General features: G+C 36.0%; 1 protein-coding gene across 2 annotated transcripts in view; it reads left to right on the forward strand.

The window, feature by feature from the left end:
* LOC105484110 (ovochymase 1) overlaps positions 1-24989 on the forward strand; it is a 101321-nt gene extending 76332 nt beyond the window's left edge. Inside the window, exons 25-26 of one of the 2 annotated variants that reach the window (XR_011609267.1) lie at positions 10755-10928; positions 22802-24989. Coding sequence is in view for 1 of the 2 variants with exons in the window: in XM_011745414.3 (XP_011743716.2) it covers positions 10755-10824 (70 nt within the window). In the remaining variant the exon portion in view is untranslated. Of the gene's footprint in view, positions 1-10754; positions 11992-22801 lie in introns of those variants that run through there. The other variant, XM_011745414.3, reaches the window with a different exon arrangement.
* The last annotated feature ends 863 nt before the right edge of the window (positions 24990-25852 follow it).

Genomic DNA, 25852 nt, shown 5'->3' on the forward strand with positions numbered 1-25852 from the left:
ATGGACTTAACAGATATATACAGAAAATTCCATCCAACAACCACAGAATATACATTTTATTCAACAGTGTATGGAACTTTCTCCAAAAGAGACTATATGATAGTCCACAAAACAAGCCTCAATAAATTTAAGAAAATCAAAATTGTATCAAGCACTCTCTCAGACCACATTGGAATAAAACTGGAAATCAACTCCAAAAGGAAACTTCAAAACCATGCAAATACATGGAAATTAAATAACCTGCTCCTGAATTATCATTGAGTCAAAAATGAAATCAAGATGGAAATTAAAAAATTCTTTTAACTGAATGACAATAGTGACAACCTATCAAAACCGCTGGGACACAGCAAAGGTAGTGCTAAGAGAAAAGTTCATAGTCCTAAATGCCTACATCAAAAAGTCTGAAAGAGCACAAACTGACACTTTAAGGTCACACCTCAAAAAACTAGAGAAACAAAAGCAAACCAAACCCAAACCCAGCAGAAGAAAGAAAATAACCAAGACCAGAGCAGAACTAAACGAAATTCAAACCAACAAACACATAATATGAAAGATAAACAAAGGCTGGTTCTTTGAAAAGATAAATAAAATTGATAGACCATTTGTGAGATTAACCAAGAAAAGAGAAAATAAGCTCAATTAGAAATGAAACAGGAGATATTACTACTGTTACCACAGGAATACAAAAGATTATTCAAGGCTGCTATGAACACTTTTATGCACATAAACTAGAAAACCTAGAAGAGATGGATAAATTCCTGGAAAGATACAACCCTACTAGCTTAAATCAGAAAAAATTAGGTACCCTGAACAGACCAGTAACAGGCAGCGAGATTGAAATAATTTAAAAATTACCAACAACAACAAAAAAATCCAGGACCAAATGAATTCACAGCAGAATTCTACCAGACATTCAAAGAAGAATTGTTAACAATCCTTTTGACATTATTCTACCAGAGAGAGAAAGAGGGCACCATCCCTAAATCATTCTATGAATCCAGTGTCACCCTAATGCCAAAACCAGGAAAAGGCAATAAATAAATAAATAAATAAATAAATAAATAAATAAAGACTGATATCCCTGATGAACATAAATGCTAAAATCCTTAACAAAATACTAAATAACCGAATCCAACAACATATCAAAATGATAATCCACCATGATTAAGTGGGTTTCATACCAGGGATGCAGGGATGGTTTAACATGCAAGCTGATAAATGTAATATACCACATAAACAGAATTAAAAACAAAAGTCACATGATCATCTCAACAGATGCAGAAAAAGCATTTGACAAAATCCAGCATCGCTTTATCATTAAAACTCCCAGCAAAATCAGCATACAAGGGACACACCCCAAAGTAATAAAAACCGTCTATGACAAACTGACAGCTAACATAATACTGAATGGGGAAAAGTTGAAAGCATTCCCTTTGATAACTGGGACAAGACAAGGATGCCCACTCCCACCACTCCTCTTCAACATAGTACTGGAAGTCCTAGCCAGAACAATCAAACAAGAGAAAGAAATAAAGGGCATCCAAACGGATAAAGATGAAGACAAACTGTCGCTGTTTGCTAATGATATGATCGTTTACCTAGAAAACCCTAAGGACTCCTCCAGAAAGCTCCTAGAACTGATAAAAGAATTCAGCAAAGTTTCTGGACACAAAATTAATGTACAGAAATCAGTAGCTCTTCTGTACACCAACATCAACCAAGCAGAGAATTAAATAAAGAACTCAATCCCTTTTACAATAACTGAAAAAATAAAATAAAATCCTTAGGAATATACCTAACCAAGGAGGTGAAAGACCGCTACAGATAAAACCAGAAAACACTGCTGAGAGAAATCATAGACAGCACAAACAAGTGGAAACACATCCCATGCTCATGGATGAGTAGAATCAATATTGTGAAAATGACCATACTGCCAAAAGTGATCTACAAATTCAATGCAATCCCCATCAAAATACCACCATCATGCTTCACAGAATTAGAAAAAAAAATTCTAAAATTCAGATTGAACCAAAAAAGAGTAAACATAGCCAAAGCAAGGCTAAGCAAAAAGAACAAATCTGGAGGCATCACATTACCTGATTTCAAACTACACTATAAGGCCATAGTCACCAAAACATCATGGTAGTGGTATAAAAATAGACACACAGACGAAAGGAACAGAATAGAGAACCCAGAAATAAAGCCAAATACTTACAGCCAACTGATCTTCAACAAAGCAAACAAAAACAAAATGGGGAAAGGATACCCTTTTAAACAAATGATGCTGGAATAATTGACTAGCCACATGTAGGAGAATGAAATTGGATTATCACCTTATACAAAAAACAACTCAAGATGGATTAAGGACTTAAACCTTAAACCTGAAGCTCCAAAAATTCTAGAAGATAACATTGGAAAAACCCTTCTAGACATTGGCTTAGGCGAAGATTTCCTGACCAAGAACCCAAAAGCAAATGCAATATAAACAAAGATAAATAGCAGGGACCTAATTAAACTAAAGAGCTTTTGCATGGCAAAAGGAACAGTCAGCAGAGTAAACAGACAACCCACAGAATGGAAGAAAATCTTCACAATCTATACATCTGGCAAAGGACTAATACTCAGAATCTACAAGTAACTCAAACAAATCAGCAAGAAAAAAACAAACAATCCCATCAAAAAGTGGGCTAAGAACATGAATAGCCAATTCTCAAAAGATATACAAATGACCAACAAACATATGAAAAATTGCTCAACATCACTAATGATCAGGGAAATGCAAATCAAAACTACAGTGTGATACCACCTTACTCCTACAAGAATGGCCATAAGCAAAAATTCAAAAAATAGTAGATATTGGTGTGGATATGTTGAACAGGGAACACTTGTACACTGTTGGTGGGAATGTAAACTAGCACAAACTCTATGGAAAACATTGTGGAGATTCCTTAAAGAACCGGAAAGTAGAACTCATTTGACCCTGCAATCTCACTACTGGGTATTTATCCAGAGGAAAAGAAGTCATTATACGAAAAAGATACTTGCACACAGATGTTTATAGCAGCACAATTCACAATTACAAAATTGTGGAACCAACCCAAATTGCCCATCTGTTTTTTGTATATATATATATAATTATATATAATATGTATATATATAAAATATGTATATATGTATATATAATATGTATAATATGTGTGTGTGTATATATATATGATGGAGTACTACTCAGCCATAAAAAGGAATGAGTTAATGGCATTCACAATGACCTGGAAGAGACTGGAGACTATTATTCTAAGTGAAGTAATTCTGGAATATAAAACTAAACATCGTATGTTCTCACTCATAAGTGGGAGCTAAGCTGTGAGGATGCAAAGGCATAAGAATGACACAGTGGATTTTGGGGACTCAAGGGGAAAGGGTGGGTAGTGGGCGAAGGATAAAGGACTACAAATAGGATACAGTGTATACTTCTTGGGTTATGGGTGCACCAGAATCTGACAAATCACCACTAAAGAACTTACTCATGCCACTAAACACCACCTGTTCCCCAATAACCTATTGAAATAAAAAAATAAAAACAATGATGAAGGTAAGATCATAAAGGAGGTAAGGAATCTGTGATACAGGGTTTGACTTGGCTTTGGTTAACTGATATTATGAACACATAGGAATATCCTTGCTGCTAAACATTGTCTGGTAAGTAGTATACTCTAACTTCTGTCATAACATACAGATGTTAATGGTCTGATTCTAGTTGCTTTATACTGATATATGGACTCATATGTCAGGAGCAGGAGAGTAAGATTAGGCAGTTGTGAACAAGGAGGTGGCTCTTTATTCGATGAATGGGTAAAAAAGACACCTGCTTTGCTTATGAGAATCTTTCTAGCTATTTGAAGTCTGTTCATTGTTATTCTTTCTATATATTTTATGCCTTTTAGACAATGTAGATATTTTGTCTTTTTTTCTTTGCTGGATTATTGCATTGTGATTAAGGTGATAAGATTATAGATAAAGTTAATCAGTATTTAGGTGGCCCCAATGTTAGGTTAGATAATACCTACAGCATTTGGAATAGGCCCAAAATGTCACTTAATTGCTCATTTTTCTTTCCTCTTGACCCTGTGAACCTTAATATCCTTGTTTTAACTACTGTGGGTGATCCAAATTTCCTTAACTTATAAGTGTTAGAAATTTGAACTGTATGTACTGTTCAAATTTTAGGAGCTTGTGATCTACCCAGGGATTTAGTCTAACCAAGCACCCAGATCTATATAACCTGCTTGCCTTGTTTTCTACTCACATTTTAAGATATTGAAGTTATATGTTATGCAATTATGGGGGAAGTGAAATATTATTGTGGCATCTGCAAGTTTAGAGAAGTCCTAAAGGTCTCAGGTCACATCTCTTGAATATCAAGTGTCAATTCACACATCTCTAGACTGAAGATGATAATACCTATATCTTATGATTGTGAAGCCTAAATAAGATCATGTAAGAAATAGGAGTGACAAAAATAAATTGAAATGTAGATGTGGTGTGACTTAATGGGTTTACAGTTTGTGATTTAAGGTCAAAGAATTCAGTCTGTTTGCTTTTGAAGTGTTTTTCCAAACAGAAGTCATTTAAACATACATAAGGATCTGTGGATACAAAGAAACAATGATAGGAGTTAATAAAGTATACTACAGTTTAGGTTTTAATGACCTACTTGTAGACATTCCAATTAGATTCAAGTAACTTCTCTTCTTGATTATTGTATTTTTTTTCTCTTTGCCTCAAAGATGTCCAGTATTGGATTTGATTCCGGTGACTTCTGTTGAGATTGCATCTCTCAATTATCCTAACAGTTAACTCAACATGCTGAATTACACTTGGACTTTTTATTCCACATCAGTAAATAAAATGAAGGCCATGATTAAATACTTTATAACAGAAGAATCTTTGAACTGTGATTGGGATTACATAATATTTATGATAGACCATATCAGCAATCAAGATTACTTTGTAAATTGATCTTTCTTAAATGGCCTAAACTAACTGGCACCAAGTATTTATATAATGAATATACATGTAAAACCTACATTGGCCTACATTGGCCTTGGGAACAATAGCATTTGTTGTCAGTGATTTCTCATTAGATCCTTCATCAGAATCCCAGTGCATTATTGAGCACAGTTGGATGAGCATGAGATCACACTCACCGGATCTTGATTCCTTCCCAATCCTGGCTTGTCTTGACTTTTTAGTCCAAAAATTCCTATCTCATTTAACCATTAGTTGGCACTCTTGTTTTTCTCCAGATGCCATATGTTTTAAAGGGTTTTATTTCCTAAATGGCATTTTTAGATGGTAACTTTTTTGAAAATGTATTTACTCAATGTTACCAGTATCAGGTTTTATACTCATAGTAGAAGTGTCCCTTTTTAGACCTCAGATAAATTAAAGTGGGGAAAGGCCCATTAGCCAGAATAACCTTTACTGATGAGTGGTGCTGAGGACTAAGAAATTAATGGTTGGAGGTGCTGGGAGTCAAACCCAGGGCCTTGTACATGGGAGGCACCTGTCTACCACTGAGTTACACTCACTTACCAAGCTTGAATAATCTTTAGAAATATATTGACCACATGGTGTCTGTCATGCTTGAGCATTTGGCAGTATTCCATTATGAGACTGACTCATAGGGGAAACTTTTTGAAAGATTTTGTAATCCAATATTGCATCAACTTCTCTAGTTTCCTCTCAGTTCTGCCACTTAGGACACGATTAAAATCCATGTGTTGCAGAGGTCAAGAGGAGAATTTTGATGCTTTCTTTTTCCAGGGACCTTGACCCCTCCTATGATACTCCCAGATTTATAACACCAATAAGTTCAGAATTTTGCTTTGAAGTTCCAAAGTTGCTTTGGAACTTACTTTTCTATCAGTAAATATGGCTCTTACTAGATTCTAAAGCAACTGGAGTATGGAGGAGGGGAAGATTTGTAAGTTCAAGCTATTGGTTTTCCTTAAGATTAACATGGGTTTCCACAGCACCATACTCCTCAACCCTAATTCCTGCCAATACCCTTTCACCAAAGACCCTAGAAATGTACCTGTAGTTGAACAAATTGCATTTAGCATTCATTGCAGAAAGAGAGAATACACACCATGGAAAACCATGGGGTATCTCAGTAATAAGGTGTTAGAAAAACCTACTATAGAGTTAGAGCTTTGGGTGATTTTGGAGAGGGTCTAAGGAAATGGACTTTGTTCTGAATTGGTTGCTGTCAGGAAGTAGAGCAATTTTATGATGACTATCTCAGTCAAAAGGAGGCCTGACTAGAGTAAGGATAAAACTGTAACTGGTAAAGCAGTTAGTGGTTCCTCATTTTAGCCCAGAGAGAGAGGAGTGTGGTATTTTGGTGGTTGAACACAGCCGTTTTTTTGTCTTACCTTATCATAGACTAGCACTAGCCTGTCTGCTACTGATGTTCTGTGAGATGGTGTATGTCCAACAGGAAAATAACATGGTCCAGCTGTGAGTATCAGACTAGGTTCTCCGAGTGTAGTGTCAAGGACTGCTTTTCTCTTTCTCACTCTTCAATATTCTCCAACCTGGTGACATCATTCCTCTTTAAAAGCTCAGATTAATCAAAATTTCAGAGGTGTCAAATGATTACAAATGAGACAACTTGAATGTCTGTAATGAGCTTGTGTAATTCTATATAACAGAGAAGGGAATTGCATTTGTTTGTGAGCTCACACAATTTTATTTCAATGAATCATGCAATTTCTGTAAAGATTTTGGACCTAATGAATTTAAACCCCTGTTGCTACTCTCCCAGCTTCCCAGTTAGCTAGGCTATTACCCCATTCAAGCTGCTATAACAAATACCATAGACTGAGTGGTTTCCAAACAACAAATATTTATTTTTCACAGTATGGAGGCTGGGAATTCCAGGATCCAGGTGCCAGCAGATTTGGTGCCTGCTGAGGACTCACTTTCTGGTTCTTAGGCACAGCCCATTCTCATTGGGTCCTCACATGGAGGAAGAGGCCTCTAACCAAGCACATTCTGTCTCAAGTTTCACTTCCTCAATCATTCAAATGCTACCTTACCTGAGACTTCCTCTATCATACAATCTAAATAGCCTTCCTTAACCTTTTCTTCTAGGGATTGATCATGGCCTGGTGGTGTTTATCTTTCACTCATTTATAATTTCTCTTCTACCAGAATTAAAATTTCCCGGCAACAGAACTTTGTCTCTTTTGTTCTTGCTGTATCCTCAATGTCCAAAGCACTGCTTGACAGAAAATATTTGATTTTTGAAAGAAAAAGTGGAAAAAATGGCCCCAAATGAGGGAAGAGCTTGGTAACTTAGGGAACTGTCAGAGGTCATAGTGACTGGAGATTGAGCAAGGACAGTCTAGAATAAAGTGGGGTGGTGGTGGAGCAGAGAGGCTTTCTCCAATTGTGCAGCTCAGGCTATGATAGTGAGTTTGGATTTTATTCCAGTTCAATAGGAGGTCATCATAAGTTTTGACAGGGGAGTAATTTGAAGGCTGATCTGGAGTGACAAAGTGAATGGTGTCTACAGTTATGAGGCTCTTTTCTACACCTGCACTGTCCAATTCATGTTGCTATTTAAATGTAAATTAGTTAAAATGAAGTAAAATGTGACAATACCAACATTTCAGGTGCTCAGTAGCTACATGCAGTGAGTGACTTCCATATTGGACAGCAAAGATATAGAAAGCTCCATCATTGCAGAAAGTTCTGTTGTACTGTTTTAGACAATAGGTGATGTTGCTTTAGAGGAGGATAACAATAATGGAACGCAAGTGAAGTAGACAGATCTGGAGATAGAACGGAGAGGATTTCCTGATCGATTAAATAAGGAATTGAATATGCAAATCAAGAATGACTCTTAGGTTTATGATGTGAGACGTTGGAGGAAGCATTTATGGAGATGGAAAATATGACAGGGAGAAAAAAATTTATAGAGAGATATCTGTTTGGGCCATGCTACAAACATTGCTATGATATATCCAGATTGAGTTCTCACTAGGTAGCTAGAGATAGAACTCTTGAGCTAGGGGAGGATTTGGAGTTATAGGTATCAATTTGGGACTTTTCAGTTTCTCACTAATTTGGTCACCCTTTCTCCTACATCGTCTATCTTCTCTATCACTCTCATCAGTTTGAAACATGTTCTAATATTATATATCATTTAAAACAAACTAAAACTAATGTAAGTTAGCAATTATCCCATTTCTCTGCTTCCTTTTATAGCCAAATTTCTCACTTTTTAAAGGGTTGATGGATTTAGAAAGTTTATGGGATCAATGGCTTAGAAGGTCATGGTGAGATCAAATAATTATAGCAAAGAAATATTAATAGACTTAGAGAGGAGGTGGTGATTTAGAAAGTGGGATGTTTGAACTAATTTCAGAGTTGTCAAATGATTACAAATTCAGAGCAGCAATAGTAAAGAATTAAAAGATAAAGGGAATCACAGTACCATAGTCCTAGCTGAGTCTCACAAGTTCTTTACAGCTGGTGTGCAATCTGGTTATTAAATACTTTGAATATCCCCCTTGGTCAAACAACAAATTTAAGGAACACTGGCAAACTGGGGTGCATCCAAAGAGCATAATGAGCCGGATGTAGAAGGGTGTGGACATCCCGGGCATGTTTACCTTGGAGAAGAGAGAAGACAGAAGGATCATAATTACTCTTTTTAAATATATATGGAATTCTCATGGAGAGGCTCTCAGATCGTGTACAAAACTTGTTCTGCTTAACATTATCTAATACCTTATTAAATATTTACCATTATCCAGGCATAGTTCTAATAACATAGAACTAAGACCCGATCTCATGAAGATGAAAACTCTTAATCTTTTAACAATCTTATGTAGATTGGTTACACTATCTTCATTTTAAATATGAGACAACCAAGTCACAAAAGTATTAAATAAATTGCCTCTAGTGACATAGCTACTATGTAGAAAATGTGGGACTCAACTGAAGCAGTCTGTGTTCTTGGCCACTATTCTAACCATGTGGTAGTCATCACATTGATGCATTTTGACACAAGGAGAGGAAGAACAGTCTAGAAATTAATCAGTTTGAAAGGAGAAAATGCTGATAAGTTCCAGGTCATATCTTCAAGACACATAATTATATGTTTTGGATTATTTTAGAGGAAACTCTGTATTAGGTGAAATGTTCAACTTAATAATCTAGGAGTCCGTATTTAAACTAGCCCCTTTTCCAGCCACGTATCTTCAATCCACAGGCTATATAAATGTGTTTTCTGTATTTCTGTCTAAGTCATCAATAAAATACCATACTCAGTGGAACCAAAGATAGAATCATTTCCATACCATTTAGACCTTCCCTCCAGGTTAACATTTCTTGTATGGTTATTTAATCACCTGTGGAACTTCCTAGCCATGTAATTATCTACATACCATTTGCTATCTGTTCACAGGGACATCACAGACACTTTATTAAGTGCTTCACTGAAGTCAAGATTCATTAAGTTCAACCCATTCCCCCTAGCCACTATCTAATTAGCTCTTTTAAAAAATGAAATTAGGTTAATTTAGTGTGGCGTGTTAAGGATCTCATGTTGCCTTCTCATAACCGCTGATTCCTCCTCCAAGTGTTCAAAAACCATCTGTCTAATAATTCGCTATAAAATTTTTGCTGAGGTTTATTTTTGTTTAACAAATATATATAATACTTTGTAAATAACAACTGATTTAATCCTATGCAAATAATGTTTTTATCTACATTTTGCAGATGAGAATACTGAGGCACAGAGAGAGATTGAATAACTGGCCATATAGTTAATATGGCAGGTTATTATGGAGTTTTTAATCTCTATTTTGCAGATGAGATTTTCGAGGCACAGAGAGAGGTTGAGTAGCTTGCCATATAGTTAATAAGAGATAGAGCTGGTTCAAACCAGCAGTTTGGTTTTAGAATCCGTGCCTGTAAGCACTAAGCTATGTCCCTTCACTGACAGGACTTTGGAAACCCATATGCATCTCTGTTTTCTCTGTCTCCTACCCACCACCTTATGCTCCCAAATATCCCTTCTGAAAAACAGAGTAACATTTTCCCATTTCCATTATTTTAAAACTTCCAGAACCCCTTTACTTGACATGAGCGCATCTCCAAAGTTCCCCATCACTTCCATCCCACCAGATTGAGCTGCTTGAGGATAAGAATGATGTAGAGATAAGCTACTCTCCTCCTTTCTTTTTCAGATTTCTGAGATACTGTTATCATGAAGACAAATCAATAGTGTTTCATTGTTTTATTTTAGCAGAACTTAAACGTACAGCAAATGGCCTGTTACTACCAGGAACACCTTTGTGCCAACTTCTGTGTTTCTGAATTTTAAAAGAATCATTATTGTGTTTTGGAGCAGCTTGTCCCATTACTTTTGTGTCTCTGTCCATTTATCTTCACGCAAATGCCCGTTTTTTCTCCCATCCTTAGGATAACAGATTGCCATACAACTGTATACCACTTTTTCTGTCAGGCCTTTCCCTTTGATCTTTTAAAAGCTATATTCTTCTATCATGGCACTCAAATCATGAATTCCATCCTACAAATCTTGATCTTGTATTCCTGATAATCATTCTTTTGTTAATATTAACAGTTTAGAATTTAATGTTACCTCTTTGTTCTCTTTCAGTTATGTCATTGCACAGAAAAAGTACTTTAATTATCGAATATGTCTCTCATTGCAGCTCATTTATGTGGTGCCAAGAAAGAGTTTATCTTGATATCCAGTGTTGCTTACCTGACTGTGCATTTTAAGACTGATGAGTCTGTGGGAGACAGAGGTTTTAAGCTTATTTTAGAAGAGATGATTCAGGAGCAATCACAGAAGAGCAACATTGAGACCCAATATCCTCTCAGTGGTAAGTAATTGCATTAAAATGTTTATTAAAGCAGGTACTGCATAAGCTTTGAAGTAGAACCTGGGAGTCCATTGTGGCTTAATGGTTACTAGTAGTCTCCCTACTGAAAAAAAAAAGAAAGAAAGAAAAAAAAAGGTATCTTCATTTCAAACCATTCCTTAAGGCATAATACTGGTAGTTCCAAATGAATCATCTGAGGTAATAAAGTTAATTTGTGTATGTATATTTATTATTTTTAAGAAATAATGTTAAACACAAAAGTCAGTCAGTTGCTATTTAAATGATCCAGTGGGAACATTCAAGGCAAAACAGAGTTCATTTTATTTCCATGTCTCTATTACCATATCTCTTCTACCAAGTAGCTACCCCTCACCTCATAAAGTTCCCAAAAAAGAATATATTAGCTGAACATATACTAACTTCTCTGAATAAAATAGAAATAAGCTTAACGATGTTCTACATATCCAATCTACTTTTAAGCCATAATTTCATCAGTTGTGCTTAAGATTTAAAAACCTAATTAATTTGTTAATATGAGGTCCTCTTGATTAGAGTGTAATTTGGTTGGAATTCTAAAGACCAACTTTCAGTAAAATGTCCTTCTTGACATCATTTTGTCTTTTTTAAGACAGGGGAATGAATGGGCTCTTTGAAGAGTCCTTGATTTGAGCCATAGACTAGTCCTTGATTTGAGCCTCATCATTCTGTAGGTGAGACTTTGAATAGTTTAAGGGATGCTCATGTAATTGACCTTTCTGTCTCCATTGCTTTTATCCTTCCATATTTCATCTCTAAATTGACCCTTCATTCTCACAGTAAAAATATTTATATTGTCTCATTTGTTTAAGTCTTCCTTTTTTGCAGGTTGGATACTAATAAAATATTGCTGTTACACATGTGTACAAACAGCCCAAAGGGCTAAGACTAACTGCATATAATGTGGGTTAACAATCCACCCTTAAACCTTAATGCAGTGAAAACAGTTTTGAGTAAATAACTTTTTTCCCTAAGATCTTGGATAGTCTTTTGAGGAGTTTGCATGATTTTTGGCACATATATTTAAAAGGAAAAGAGAATTGATGTTTTATACATATCTGAAAAGGAAGCAGAAATGAGTTTTAACATAATATTGAATAAACAACACAAATCCACTGTGCTAGAAACTTTTTGTTTTAAATACATATCCGGTATGAAATAGAAATCTCCAGTAAAGAATTATATAAATAAGGATATATCTTAATTCTCAAATTTTTGTGTATATTTAAGAAAATTCACACTCAAAAACATCTCTTGGTTTTCGGTTACTAAAATTATTTCCTGGAGAATTTCTTTTTAAATTTGAGAATGGCATAAACACAATGCTAGAAATTTTACTTATGCGTCTTCTCTATACATACGTTGTATTTTGAATATGTGTAAAGTGTTTTGATAAGTCTAGATATCTGTTACACTGGAATAACACAAATACCACAGAAGGAACAATGACCAATTATTTCATGATTAGATGCAATATTTTTATTTTAAAAATCAGTTTATGCTTTGAGTATTCTAAAGATGCAAATATTAATACTTTAGTTAACTTTATTGATCTTCTCATTTTAAAAGCAGTGCAAGAAAAGATAAGTCTCATCTCTTGATCAGAATCCTAGTTTTAAACCTATGAAAGAAATGCTTCCATTCTGAAATTTTAATAGACTTTTACAATTACTTTTACGTAATGTTTTGTTATTACTTTTCTAAGGGTTACTTTTCTAAGGGACAACAATAGAAAACGATACAGGAAGTTGGCCAACCCAAGACAAATGTGGCATTCCAGCTGTTGACCAATTTCTAATGGAAAATTTGGACAGAAATACAAACATGCCGCCAGCCATGCTTGGAGAGCCTAGGTTGGTTGGTAGCTGTGCTGCACCTGCAATGTCATGGCCCTGGTTGGTTACTCTGCAGCACCCAGACAACATTATTGTGGAGGCTCCCTGGCCACAAAACAGTGGGTCCTGACAGCAGTGCCTTCTAACTTTGTCTGTGCCTGTGCCTGTCGTGCAGGGTCTCTGAGACTGTTGGTTCAAGGGTTCACAATGCGGGTACCCATCTGCTCTCCCCATGTTACAAGAAACATTAAAGTTTATGCTCCCGCTGATATAGTCTTCATCTTGGAAATGAATGAATGTATGAGGTGAATGAAACTTTCTGTCCTTCAACAATACACATACCACTAATAGTTTTTCATTTTAAAAGCTGCTTTCTCCTTCCAGGTCTTTTTAAAAATAAGTGACTAACAATGCTCCCTTCTCTTTCCTCATCTATAAAATGGAGATAATGATGCCTTAACATGTGTGCATCAGCTTCTGAACATAGCACCTAGAGCCCTGGAGTTGCTGAAGGGTGGGTCTCCTTCCTCCTTGCACTCCTCTACTGATTGATCATCATACCTGCTCACAAAATAAATAAAGAAAGTTTTGAAAAATTTTAAAGAATGCCCTTGGAAAGAAATTTTTTTCTTTGATTTCATCTGAATCTTGTCTCAATGTGATATTGAGACATTATCTGAAAATTCCTTCCTTAGTTTAAAAGTTGCTCAGTATTAAAATTCTGGTATTTCTAATATTGGTCTCCCAGAAATATTGAGATAGTTGAAAACATCGCATAATGTCCCATAGCTAAATGATTAGATATAATGTTTTCAGTGTCTTCGAAGTAGCAGATCTTTCTGTCTGCTCAAATAACTTGGTGAGCAGGACCCTTCAGTGAATCAAAGCCTCATTTTCTTTACCATCCCCCAACTTTACTTTTGAATAAGTAAATCACAAGAAGTCATCCTTATAAGGAAATTTTCAGACTTTTATGTGTTCAAAATTATTTGGGAAGTTTGTAATCAAATTTTAGAATCATAATTTTGAGTTTTGATTTGATGAGTTACATCAGATTCTAAATTTTTAAGGCAATGCCAGACTTAATGCATAGTCCCTAGACACTTCTTTGAAAACCATTGTACAGGGAGTAAATATAACTTTCAGAATATCTTTCAGAGACCATTATGTAAGTATTTAACATCTAGTATTATAATTGTAACAATGCACAGAATCATTATCTTGAGGCACCATAAATCTTAAAAATCATATTTTGCTTAGTATTATGAAGTAAAGAAAATATATACATTAAAATTTTTCTCAGGGATTAAAGTTATTAAGAGAAATCCCTATTTTCCAAGAATTCAAGATAATAAAAAATTTTAATATAGATTAGAAATGTAGGCTTGGCATGGTGGCTCACACCTGTAATCCCAGCACTTTGGGAGGTGAAGACAGGAGGATCACTCGGGGCTGTGAGTTTGAGATCAATCTGGGCAACATAGCAAGACCCCCATCTCCACAAAAAACTAAAAAAAATTAGCTGGGCATAGTGGTGTGGGCTTGTAGTCTCAGCAAATCGGGAGGCTGAAGACAGAATCACTTGAGTCCAGAGTTCAACGTTGCAGTGGGGTATGATCATACCTGTATACTCCAGCCTTGGTGATAGTGCAGTACCATATCTCTAATTTTAAAAAGAACAAAAAGAAATGTAAAAGAATATATTTTTAGTAATTATGAAAAACGACTATGACCTTATTAAAAGAAATGTCTATTTCCTCACTCCCTTACGACAAATACTGTCACAGATGACCTGGTAACAGAAAGAAGTTACCTCTGGAACATGGGAAGCAGTGATTTGATACCAGTGAAACCTGTCTACACTCACCTTGGCTTCTCACAATTTTGTCCTTATGCTGATCTATCTTGTTGCGTCTGGAAAAACCTATTGAATTAGGTCAGTATGGGTAGCTCTTCTGTATTTTGAACCTTTGCCATACAACTTAATATCTATCATCTTGCTGAGAAATGCTACACATACTTCTGAATTAAATAATTATTTCAAAACTTCCTTATATTTATGCCACTTTCTGTAAAAGTTGAAGTATCTGTACAAACATACTTTCATGGGTTTTTAATTGATGGAGGTCTATGGAAGATTTCAAAGAAATTAATTTTTAATTTTGATTCTTTTCCTATGAAGTTACTCCAAATACTTAGGAATTTGAAGCATCAGATGTTCAATTTTCTATACTTTCATGACCTAGTAAAATCCTGTTCTTGCTTAATGGTTACTTAAACTAAAGCTAATGTGAAAACTGGGTGAGGAATTGTTAGTCCGGCTCTGTCATGTAGTAGTCATGAGATCTTGGGCAGGTTATTTAACTTTCCTGTGCCTCAGCTTTATTATTACTAGAAAGGAATAACAGTACAGTACCCTGCCCACCTACTTAGCACAGGTGAACATTCAGTGAGAAAGCGTACTGTGGGAACTGTAACTAAGACTTCTCCACTCTCAAGCCTATGCCTTTCCATGGCCTCACAGGGGTCTGTAACCAGTTTCCACATTCTTCAACTGTTCCTCTGCCAGTAGCCTTGCCTCCCTTTTGCTGTCTTTTCAATGCTTCCATCCTGCAAACTATTAATCATGGCTCAGCCCATCATTTGCTTTCTGTACTTTTATAACCAAATCAGCAAGAACATTTAGAACAGTGCTTCTTAAGCTTGGCTGTACAGTATAATCTCTGGCTTGCTTAAAACGCACACACACACACACACACACACACACACACACATACACACACACTTGTAGGCCAGATTGCATTTTGGACCAGTTAAGTCACAATCTCAGGGATGGAGAGTTGGCATCAGCATTTATCCCCTCCTTATCTTGCTTTATGCATTTGATGTTAATTAAACTTACATTGAAATAATTTTAGATTCACATGCAGTTTAAGAAATAATACAGATACCCAATATATTCTTTACTTAGTTTCTCCACTGGTAACATCTTATAGGATATTGATACAATCAAGATATACAACATTTCTATCACCCCAAGGATTCCTAGTGTTGCCTATTTTTTTTGAAACGGAGTCTTTCCGTCACCCAGGCTGGAGTACAATGGCACAATCTTGGCTCACTGCAACGTCTGCCTCCAGGGTTCAAGCAGTTCTCCTGTCTCAGCCTCCCGAGTAGCTGAGATTACAGGCTCACGCCACCATGCCTGGCTAAGTTTTTAGTGGAGACGGGGTTTCACCATACTGGTCAGATTGGTCTCGAACTTCTGACCTCAGGTGATCCCCCCGCCTCAGCCTCCCAAAATGTTGCCCTTTTATAGCAACTCCCACTTCACTCTTTCCCAGACCCCTGGCAACAACTAATCTATTCTCAATTTCTAGAATTTTGTCATTTCAAGAGTAATATATAAATGGAGCTGCATAGTATGTAACCTTTGAGGATTGACTTTTTCCACTCAGCACAGTCCCCTGGAGATTTATCCAAGTTGTATTGTGCTTGTTCAATAGTTCTTTCCTTTTAATAGTTCATTCCTTTTAATACATGAATAGTATTCCATGGTATGAATGTACCACAGTTTGTTTAATGGTTCTTCTGTCAAAGCATATCTAGGTTGTTTCAAGCTCTGGGCTATTACAAATAGAGCTCCTGTGGAAATTTGTGTACAAGTTTTTGTGCGGACATGTGTTTTCATTTCGGTGGGATAAATGCCCAAGAACGTAATTTCTGGGTTATATGGAAATTGCATCTTTAGTTTTTTAATAAACTAAGCTGTTTTTCCATGGTAGTTTTACCATTTTATATTCCCACCTGTAATGTGTGAGTGACCTGGTTTTTCTGCATCCTCACTGGCATTTGCCATTGTCATTCTTTTAAAAAAAAAAAAAAAAGTTAGCCATTCTGATAGGTGTGTAGTGGTAGTGATATCTTATTGTATTTGCCTAATGGCTAATGGTATCGAACAATGTTTCATTTACTTACTTACCATTTTTTAACCTCTTCAATGACAAGCCTCTTCACATCTTTAGCCTATTTTCTAATTGAATTGTTTTCTTACTGTGTGGAGTTTGAGGATTCTTTATATATTCTAGCCACTAATCCTTTGTCAAATATGTGGTTTGCAAATATTCCTCCCAGTCTTAGCTTGTCTCTTTATCCTCTTAACAGAGTCTTTCGCAAGGCAAAAATTTTAATTTAGATGAAGTCCAATTGCTCTGTTAAAAAAGAAAAAAAAAAAGCTTCTCCTTTTGGTGTCAAGTCTAAGCGTTCTTTGTCTATCCCTAGATTTTTTCCTTTGCTCTTCCTAAAAGTTCTATAGCCTTAGCCTTACACTTTACATTTAACTTCATCATCCTTTTTCAGTTAATTTTTGTATAATGTGTAAGGTTTAGGTTGAGGTTTCTTTCTCTCTCTTTCTCTCTCCCCTTTTCTTTTTTCTTTTTCTTTTTGTTTTGTTTGTGTGTGTGTGTGTGTGTGTGTGTGTGTGTGTGTGTGTGTGGTCTAAGGGATATCCAGTTGCTCTAACACCATCTGTTGAATTACTTTTGTGCCTGCCATAAATACAGTGGGCATATTTGTGTCAGTTTATTTCTGGGATCTTTTTTCTGTTGAGCTACGTGTCTATCCTTTCACATACTACTACATATTACTGTAGGGACATAGTAGACTTTATATGGAAAAGTGATTTCTTCCAATTTATTCTTGGTGAAGATTGTTTTAGACATGCTAAGGTCTGTGCTTTCTCATATAAATTTTAAAATAAGCTTGCTATGTCTGCAACAACCCTTGCTGTGATTTTGGTAGAAATTGCATTATAGCTATAGCTCAGTTTGGGGAGAATTCACATATTTGCTATGTGAGTCTTCCAATCCATGAACAATGTCTCTCCACTTATTTAGATCTTCTTTGATTTCTGTCACCAGAATTTTGCAATTCTCAACATACAGATCTTGTACATGTTTTGCTAAGTGTATACCTAAGTATTACATTGTCTTCATTGTGATTTTAAATGGTATTTTGTTTGGGTTCTACATGAAATGTGATTGACGTTTTTGTGTTGACCTTATATCATAGTCCTTCCTGAACCTAGCGTTGGTATTTTATAAATTTCTCCTGGAAATTTTAATGTGCAGCCAACGTTGAGAAACACTTTTTTAGACAAAGACCAGTGGTGATATTTAGTGCCCTTAAAATCTTGTGGTTTCCAGTTTCAGTACCATTCAGCAATCCTTGGGGGTATGCCTGCATGGTTCTGTCTTCTAATATCCACAATCGTCATTACAAACGTTCCTGCTTCTTTTCAGCCCTTCTTTCCTTACTTTCTTATCTTGATCCTTTTTCCTGTTCTCCTAGGACTTTGCTTCCTACTTAACACCACCTGATACCAAAAGTAACATAAGATTTTGTTTCTCATCCCTCTGAGAATTTAGTAACTTATCTGTATCTGTACCTATTCATTTCTTTTCATTGGGAAGAGTGAGAGATGACTTTTTTCCTATTAAAGACAAGACATTTCCCACCTGCAATTTCCAGCATCATTACCTTTATGTGAATATTCGGGCATATTTCCTTCTTGTATTTCCCATACTATTCATTTGTAATTAAGTAGTTGTAGTAATATACCTATTGTAAGTTTTATATTATTGTACATTTTCATTTATGATAGTCAGCATTGCTTCATATTAAAGACTTTTAAAATATAATTTTAATGGATACATGGTAGCCTTTCCACAATTCATATAAAAATGGATTGTTTCCTTTATAAAAAAAATTTAAATAATGCTGGATTGACTATCCTAGTATATATATATTTTTCCAGGACTAGGATTGCCTTAAAATAAACTTCCCAGAAGTAGAATTGCTGGATTTAGGGTAGGAATATTTTAAAGATTCTTGACATAGTTCTAAATTATAAACATAACTGGGTAGACTGTAAGTTGATACATCCTTTTTTATCTTTTCAAAAATCAGGCAATGTGGCAATAGTTGCTATTTTTTAAAGTACAAGCTTCATGGCTCAGCAATTCTACTTTCCAGGAATAATGGCATAACTGCACAGATTTATTATCTGGAATGCTTGATGCAGCTTTTAAGCAAAAAAGAGAAAATGGTCTAAATGTTCATCAGTGGGATTTAATCAATCATGATACATTCATTAACTGACTGATATGACTTGATGTGATCATAATCTAATAAATGAAAAAAATCAGAATAAGAAAAGCAGTTGGTAGGCCAGACACTCTTACACTTATAATCCCAGCACTTTGGGGGGCTGAGGAGGATGGATCACCTGAGGTCAGGAGTTCAAGATCAGCCTGGCCAACATGGTGAAACACTGTCTCTACTAAAATTACAAAAATTAGCCGGGCATAATGGTGGGCACCTGTAATCCCAGCTACTCGGGAGACTGAGGCAGGAGAATTGCTTGAACCCAGGAGGTGGAGGTGTAGGTTGCAGTGAGCCAAGATCATGCCACTGTACTCCAGCCTGGGTGACAGAGCAAGGCTCCGTCAAAAAAAAAAAAAAAAAGGAAAAGAAAAGAGAAAAGAAAAGCCAGCTGCTGGTTAAAAAACTTATGTTGGCAGAAGGAAAATGGTTTAGCTCAAGAAAATTTGGCAGAAAGTGAAATGATTATCTGCAAAGGCAGCATAACATAAAATTTGGATGTGCATAGGGAAGTGAGTAGGAAAATAATTTATACTTCAAAGAGTTTATATAATTTTATTAAGAACAGTAAAAATAAAGAACAAATCATTGAAATAAATGATCCAGGATGGCAGATAGGCTGAAGCATTAAAGTATGTGAAAGTCTGAATCAAAATATAATAAAACAGCATGGGAAAACAAATGTGTGTGTGTGTTTCTGTTTGTGTAATACACACAGACACATACATAAACCCACATTGTTTATATATAAACACATTTTGGTGATAAGATAAAAATGTGAATTTTTAAATATATAATGTATATATTTTATTATACATCTTGGAAGAATAAATATAAATATATGTATTAGATAAACAAATACTTGAAAAGTTTAAAGTACTACAAATGTGATTCTTACCCATTCCTCACATGATGTAGTCGAAGAAGGAAGAGAGTTATATTTTCTCCACTGTCACTTCAGATTCAACAAGGTGATGTCTTAGAGGCACGTGAAAAAATGGCAGATGTGTTTTTTGATTATGGATGAGAAACTAAGAACCTCACATCTGAGTGTAGGGCATATGTTCCTATTGTCCTGGGAGGATATGGTAATACTTGGAGCAAACTGGTAACATATAAATTGGGCTGATCCCTTTTGAGTAATAGATAGCATTTTCTGGAAGACTTAATTAATCACAGCATTTAAAAGAGTAATGTTGGCCAGGTGCATGGCTCACACGTATAATCTCAACACTTTGGGAGGCTGAGGCAAAAGGATCATTTGAGATCAGGAGTTTGAGACCATCTCAGGCAAAATAGCAAGATCTCATCTTCAAAAAAAAGAAAAAAAAAAAAAGAATTAGCCAGGTGTGATGGTGCATGCCAGTAGTAGTATACTAGCTAGTTAAGAGGCTTAGGAGGAGGCAGGATCATTTGAGCCCAGGAGTTAAAGGCTACAGTGAGCTACGGTGGCACTACTGCACTCTAGCCTGGATGACAGAGTGAGACTTTGTCTCAGAAAGAGTGGGGGTTACTATTAGATCAAAGTAGCTATTTCTAGAGCCGTCACTGAAGAGCAAACAACATAGACAATATTAACATAAATCCTACAGACTAAATTATATTTACTTTTCTCTTCAACATCCTTTTTAATTAGGAGAGTTTTCGTTACTAATCTGGTGCCAGAGGAAGATGATAAAATAAATTTACTTTATATGTATGACTGCTGGATGGGGAACAACTGAATTTCATAATGAGTATATATACCACCTCCTCCAATGTTAGAATTCAAACAAATATATGTGACATCTAAGTGTATTCTGTTTATTCATTTTCAGTTTTTCTCTATTTTTAATATGAATAATGGTGGGAAACGTCTTTTAAAATAATGGATCTAAAGGTGACTTCCTGGGTTTTAGGTCATTATATTCATGAATACCAGTTTATTGATACTTATAAAAACATGTATTGAAGAATATCTAGTGATTTTATTACCCGATGTTTGTAAGTCTCATTTTTATGTGATTACTCTCCAATTGTACTGTAAACATACACAAACTCAGACACACATACACAATTGTTTTATAACAGTGAAAACTCATACTTGAAGGTATCATCCAATTTCTAACTATGTGAGGCATTTTTCTGAAATGACGGATTGGTATGAATAGTACATGGGTGGAAAAGATTACGTGAAAATAACTAGCCTATGTGAAGGTCAACCCATGAGTTTGGTTTCACTTCTACTGTATTGTACAACTGAGTTAACAAGTTACAAATATCCAATAGACTAGAATAAATCAGAATGTAGTTTCCATTGTCAGTCTCTAAACATGATGTTTATTCGGCAAAGTTAAGTCAAAAGAATGAGAGCACAGTGAAACCAAGGGAATCAACTATAGGCTTGACATTTAAAAATGAATTGTATTGATCGCTTCATCAACAACTGATTTGGGTCTAAAGAACTTCTTTTTCCTTCCATGAAGTGATATTATTTTTCTCTCACCCTAGAACTGTACAAAATAGTTTTTGGTGTTTCTGTTGTATAAGCTAAAGTAGAATAATATTAGGTCTTTACAAATCACCTAACAATGTCATTATAGTGCTCAGAGAGAAAACTGGTGGGATTTACCCCTAAGAGTGTGTCTACATAGAGGGCAATCCCTGTTTTAGCCTTTAAAAGCATTTGCCTAGGTTTATATGTATTTTTATTCTTTCTGTGCTAGAGGATGAATTTTCTAACATGGTACAGCAGGCTAAGGTATCTCTCATCATTAGTACCTCTTGGCAAAGCTACCAGGGTATGGATATTTAAAAACACCAATATATTCAGAAAAGCTGCAGGATCATCTTCCTGCATGTTAATTCAAAGATTGCATTGATGAGTCTGGGAGTTTTCTTTTTAGTATGTCTCACAAACTGGCATTTGCTGATTCATAAAGAGGTATAGATGCATGGTAGTTTTAAAAAGAAAGGCAAGAAGAATAAATACATGGCTAAGTTACCTTAAAAACAAATGAACTGTGATTACTAATTTGATAGTTGAAGTGAACTCAGTTCTCAAAAAGAATTATTCATTACTTGGATGAATTATGTGTAATTGCTGGTATTCAATGGTTTTTGACCTACAAACAACATGATCATTTCTTTCTCTTTTTTTTTTTTTTTTTTTTTGAGATGGAGTCTTGCACTGTCTCCCGGGCTGGAGTGCAATGGTGTGATCTCGACTCACTGCAACCTCCACCTCCCGGGTTCACGTGATTCTCCTAACTCAGCCTCCTGAGTAGCTGGAATTACAGGCACACACAATCATGTCCAGCTAATTTTTTGCATTTTTAGTAGAAACGGGGTTTCACTATGTTGGCCAGACTGATCTCGAACTTCTGACTTCGTGATTTGCCTGCCTCAGCCTCCCAAAGTGCTAGGATTACAGGCGTGAGCCACTGCTCCCAGATGATCATTTCTTATGATTCAGCTGCATAGCTGAATTAGGTGGCTTAATGAACTTACTGCTGGTAACACTGAAAACGTAAAGAAGTTTTCATGTAATTGAAAACCATCATCTGGCCATTTATATAGATGCTTGAAACTTTCTTCATGGCAGAGTCTACAGTCAGCATTAAGTGAATTTACACTAACTTATCTTTCAGTCTCTCCTTGAAGGCATAGATTTCAATCCAGTTCAGAGATCTGTCACATCAGCCAACTACCTGAGTGGCCATAGTTTTCTATTAGGTTGTGAGTAGAAATCAGTGAGATAAAGAGAACAACCTGTGCCCTGCGTGACCATCCTCTACAGTTGGGGTTAGTGTCAGCCAGGAACCAGGCATTTGGGAGAACTTCTCTTTTTGCTGGTTGCAGGGAGATTGTGGAAGAACACCGCAATGTGCCCGGCATGGGAAGTCCAAGCTTGTTGACATTGTGAGCTGAGGCAGCAGTCACTGCCATCCCACTGCACCATCTTCACAAGAATTTCTGCCTGCTGGGATTGGATCACATCTGTCACTGGAGGAGAAGTGAAGATCACTGAAAGAGCAGTGTGCTACAATTGTGATTACAAATGGGAAAAGAAATGCATAACAGTACACCAGAAAAACGAGTGTCTTGTCAGTGCTGAAATATTCAGTGTCACTTCCACCCATCATTATCATTGCAGAGGTTGGTGTTAGTGTGTTTGTACATTCAATATTAAACATTGGCCACAGAAAGTTAATGTTGTTTCATGCCTCCTGGGAACTTACAAATTCGAATCGTTCAATTCATATCTTGCCTATCATGTGTATGCTGTATATTTTGAATACCATTATATATAATTGTACTATTTTATTTCTCCTTTGGAAAACACTGGAAGATAAGAAGGGCAATATTATTCAATCCATGTAATTCTTAACTTCACTCACAGGGATACAGGCCAGAAACTGCTCTGAGCACAAATAGATAGGAAAGGTCCCTGCCAGTTTCACAATTGTGATGAGCAGTGGACATTTAAGAGATTATTTATCAGGCACATCAATTGACCTTAAAATTTTTAGATAAAATTGGAGGATATTTCATTTGTTTATAACATATTGAATGGATCTGAAACTCAGGTTGTCTCAGTCCCCTTACCTCTCTAAGCTGTAGCCAAGAATCAGGGAGGAACTAAGGAAGGTCCCTGAGTCAGAAATCTAGATGCCAAAGTCCATCACAGAAATCTGGAATATAAAATGAGTAGGAGCCTGAGACACCTTTTTTTTCTTATTTTACACATTCCACCAAAATGTGTCATTTGGTTTCTAAGAATGCAGCATTCCAAAAGGGCATATGGTTCCGCTCTAGGCAAGCACATTTATAATCAAATGAGACAACAATTCATAAGGAAATAGAAAGCTTACATATATATATATATACTCAAACAACTTCGCAAAGCGTAATATTCAGGACTTCTGTCCTATAGAACTCAATATTGTGATTAAATTATAATAGTTTGAATTATTAAGCTGCCATTTCCGTAGGTTAAAAAAATTGAAAATTAGCTACTTTATATGATTCAGCCCAATAATTGTAGTTACAATAATACATCAAGATGTTAGGTTCAGTATATCCACATTATGAAAATTTTGCTCTTCAAAATTAAAGTCAAAAAGCTTATATGCTTAAATTAGGAATCCTTAACTCTGAAACAAAATGGTATGTTTCCCAAATATTTCTGTCTGTATTTAAGGCTGGAGGTAACTGAGGCTGCATTGAAATTGGTGAATAATCTTTTTCTAAGGAATCTTCATTTTAAAGTCGGAAGTCAAGTATGAGCACAAGATATTTCTGTAATGGTATTAGAAAATAAAACTTCCCTCTTCTCTCACTCTCTTTCTCTTTTAACCTCTCTTCCTTTCCTTGAACCGCTTTTCTCCCTCTTCCCCACCTCCTATTCCCGTTTACATTCCCCTTCCCTGACCCCATCTCTCTGGACTTCTTATACTCTTTCAATTTCTCAATACCTCTCTCCCTTTTCACCTCTGTTAATCACTTTTTCTTTCTCAATCTCTCTACTTTTTTTTTTCCAATCAACAACCTCCCTCTTCTTTCTTTTCTTCCTCTCCCCAATCTCTCATACTCCTTCAACTTCTCATCCTGCTTCCCTCTCTCAACCCTCCTTTCTTTCTCAACGCCCTCCATCTTTCTCTTTCAAACAACCTCCCTTCCCCTTCCCTTTCCTTTTCTTACCAACCTTTTCTGTCTTTCTCTGTTCCCTCTTTCTCTCAACCCCCTGCCCAACTCCTCTCTTTCTCTGTCAACCTTTCCTTTCCTTTGCAAATGCTATGGTGAGAAAGTATTATAAATGTCCTAGTATTTACTGAAAACCCTCTACATGAATATTGGTCTAAAGGTTCTGCTTTCATTAAGTTATACTTTCGGATAGGAAAACTGAGGAAAAACAAAAGATGAGATTTGCAGTAGGGATTCTCTAATTCTCATGTTAATCTGTTTTGTACCATTTTCACTTTGTCTTTTGTGAATCTTTCTCTTCTTTTTATTAGATGATATTAAAGGGGATTAAAGTTGTATTGTATGAAATGTCAGACCTGCCTAAAGCTTTTATTTTTTTATTTTTTTCCCCCCTCACACTTTGATCTGCTGGCCATTAATTTTGGTGCTGACACAATCTCTATTGTGACCTCCCTGGGTGGTGATCTGGGTGAAGTAGGGGCCAAGTCTGAAGGTTTACTGAAAAATGGACCCTTAAAGGCAAATTAATTGCAGAAATGTCATACAAATTTGTTTAACATCTATACACATGAGACTTTAGAATGAAGACCCAAAGATACAGGGGAAATTGTCCATTTTTATGCTTAGTACAGACAACCATGTAGAAATATGATTTGACAAAAAATGTATGATTTAATGCTGGCAGACTGAGTGGGGAAACCCAGTAAGGTTTGTCTGTCTCTATTCTCTTGACTCTCTAGCCATGCATTTTTTCCTACTGGTATGAGGCAGTTCTGTCTCTGAAATGGGGGTCTTATGACCTATAGTCAAACAAGGTAAGTCAGATAATTTCTTTATGGCAAGTTTTTACACAGAAAGGCTGGAGCAGCGGGGAGTTAGAGTACTATTTTTAGGTTTTATGGCTGACTTTGGGGAAAAGGGGTTCTGATTTCTATGACCCACCCTGGGGAAGAGGGATCCTAATTTCTATGGCTATTATGGGGGAGAATGGGACTGAAAAATTGGAGAGCAGGAGAAGGTCAGGAAATGTTTGCTTCTAAGGCCTTCATTTTGGGGCATTGTTTTCTGAACCCTGAGAGGATGATGCTCTCAAGGTGCTTCAGCAAAGGGTGCAAGGTTAGCACTCCCTGTTTGACCTAGAGTAGCCGCCTGATTTCCCTAAGAGGGTCACAAGCTATTTGGTGTTCTGTTTTTGGCTTCTTTTTG

This window comes from Macaca nemestrina, chromosome 10 (assembly GCF_043159975.1).
Source record: "Macaca nemestrina isolate mMacNem1 chromosome 10, mMacNem.hap1, whole genome shotgun sequence".
NCBI classification, from domain to species: domain Eukaryota; kingdom Metazoa; phylum Chordata; class Mammalia; order Primates; family Cercopithecidae; genus Macaca; species Macaca nemestrina.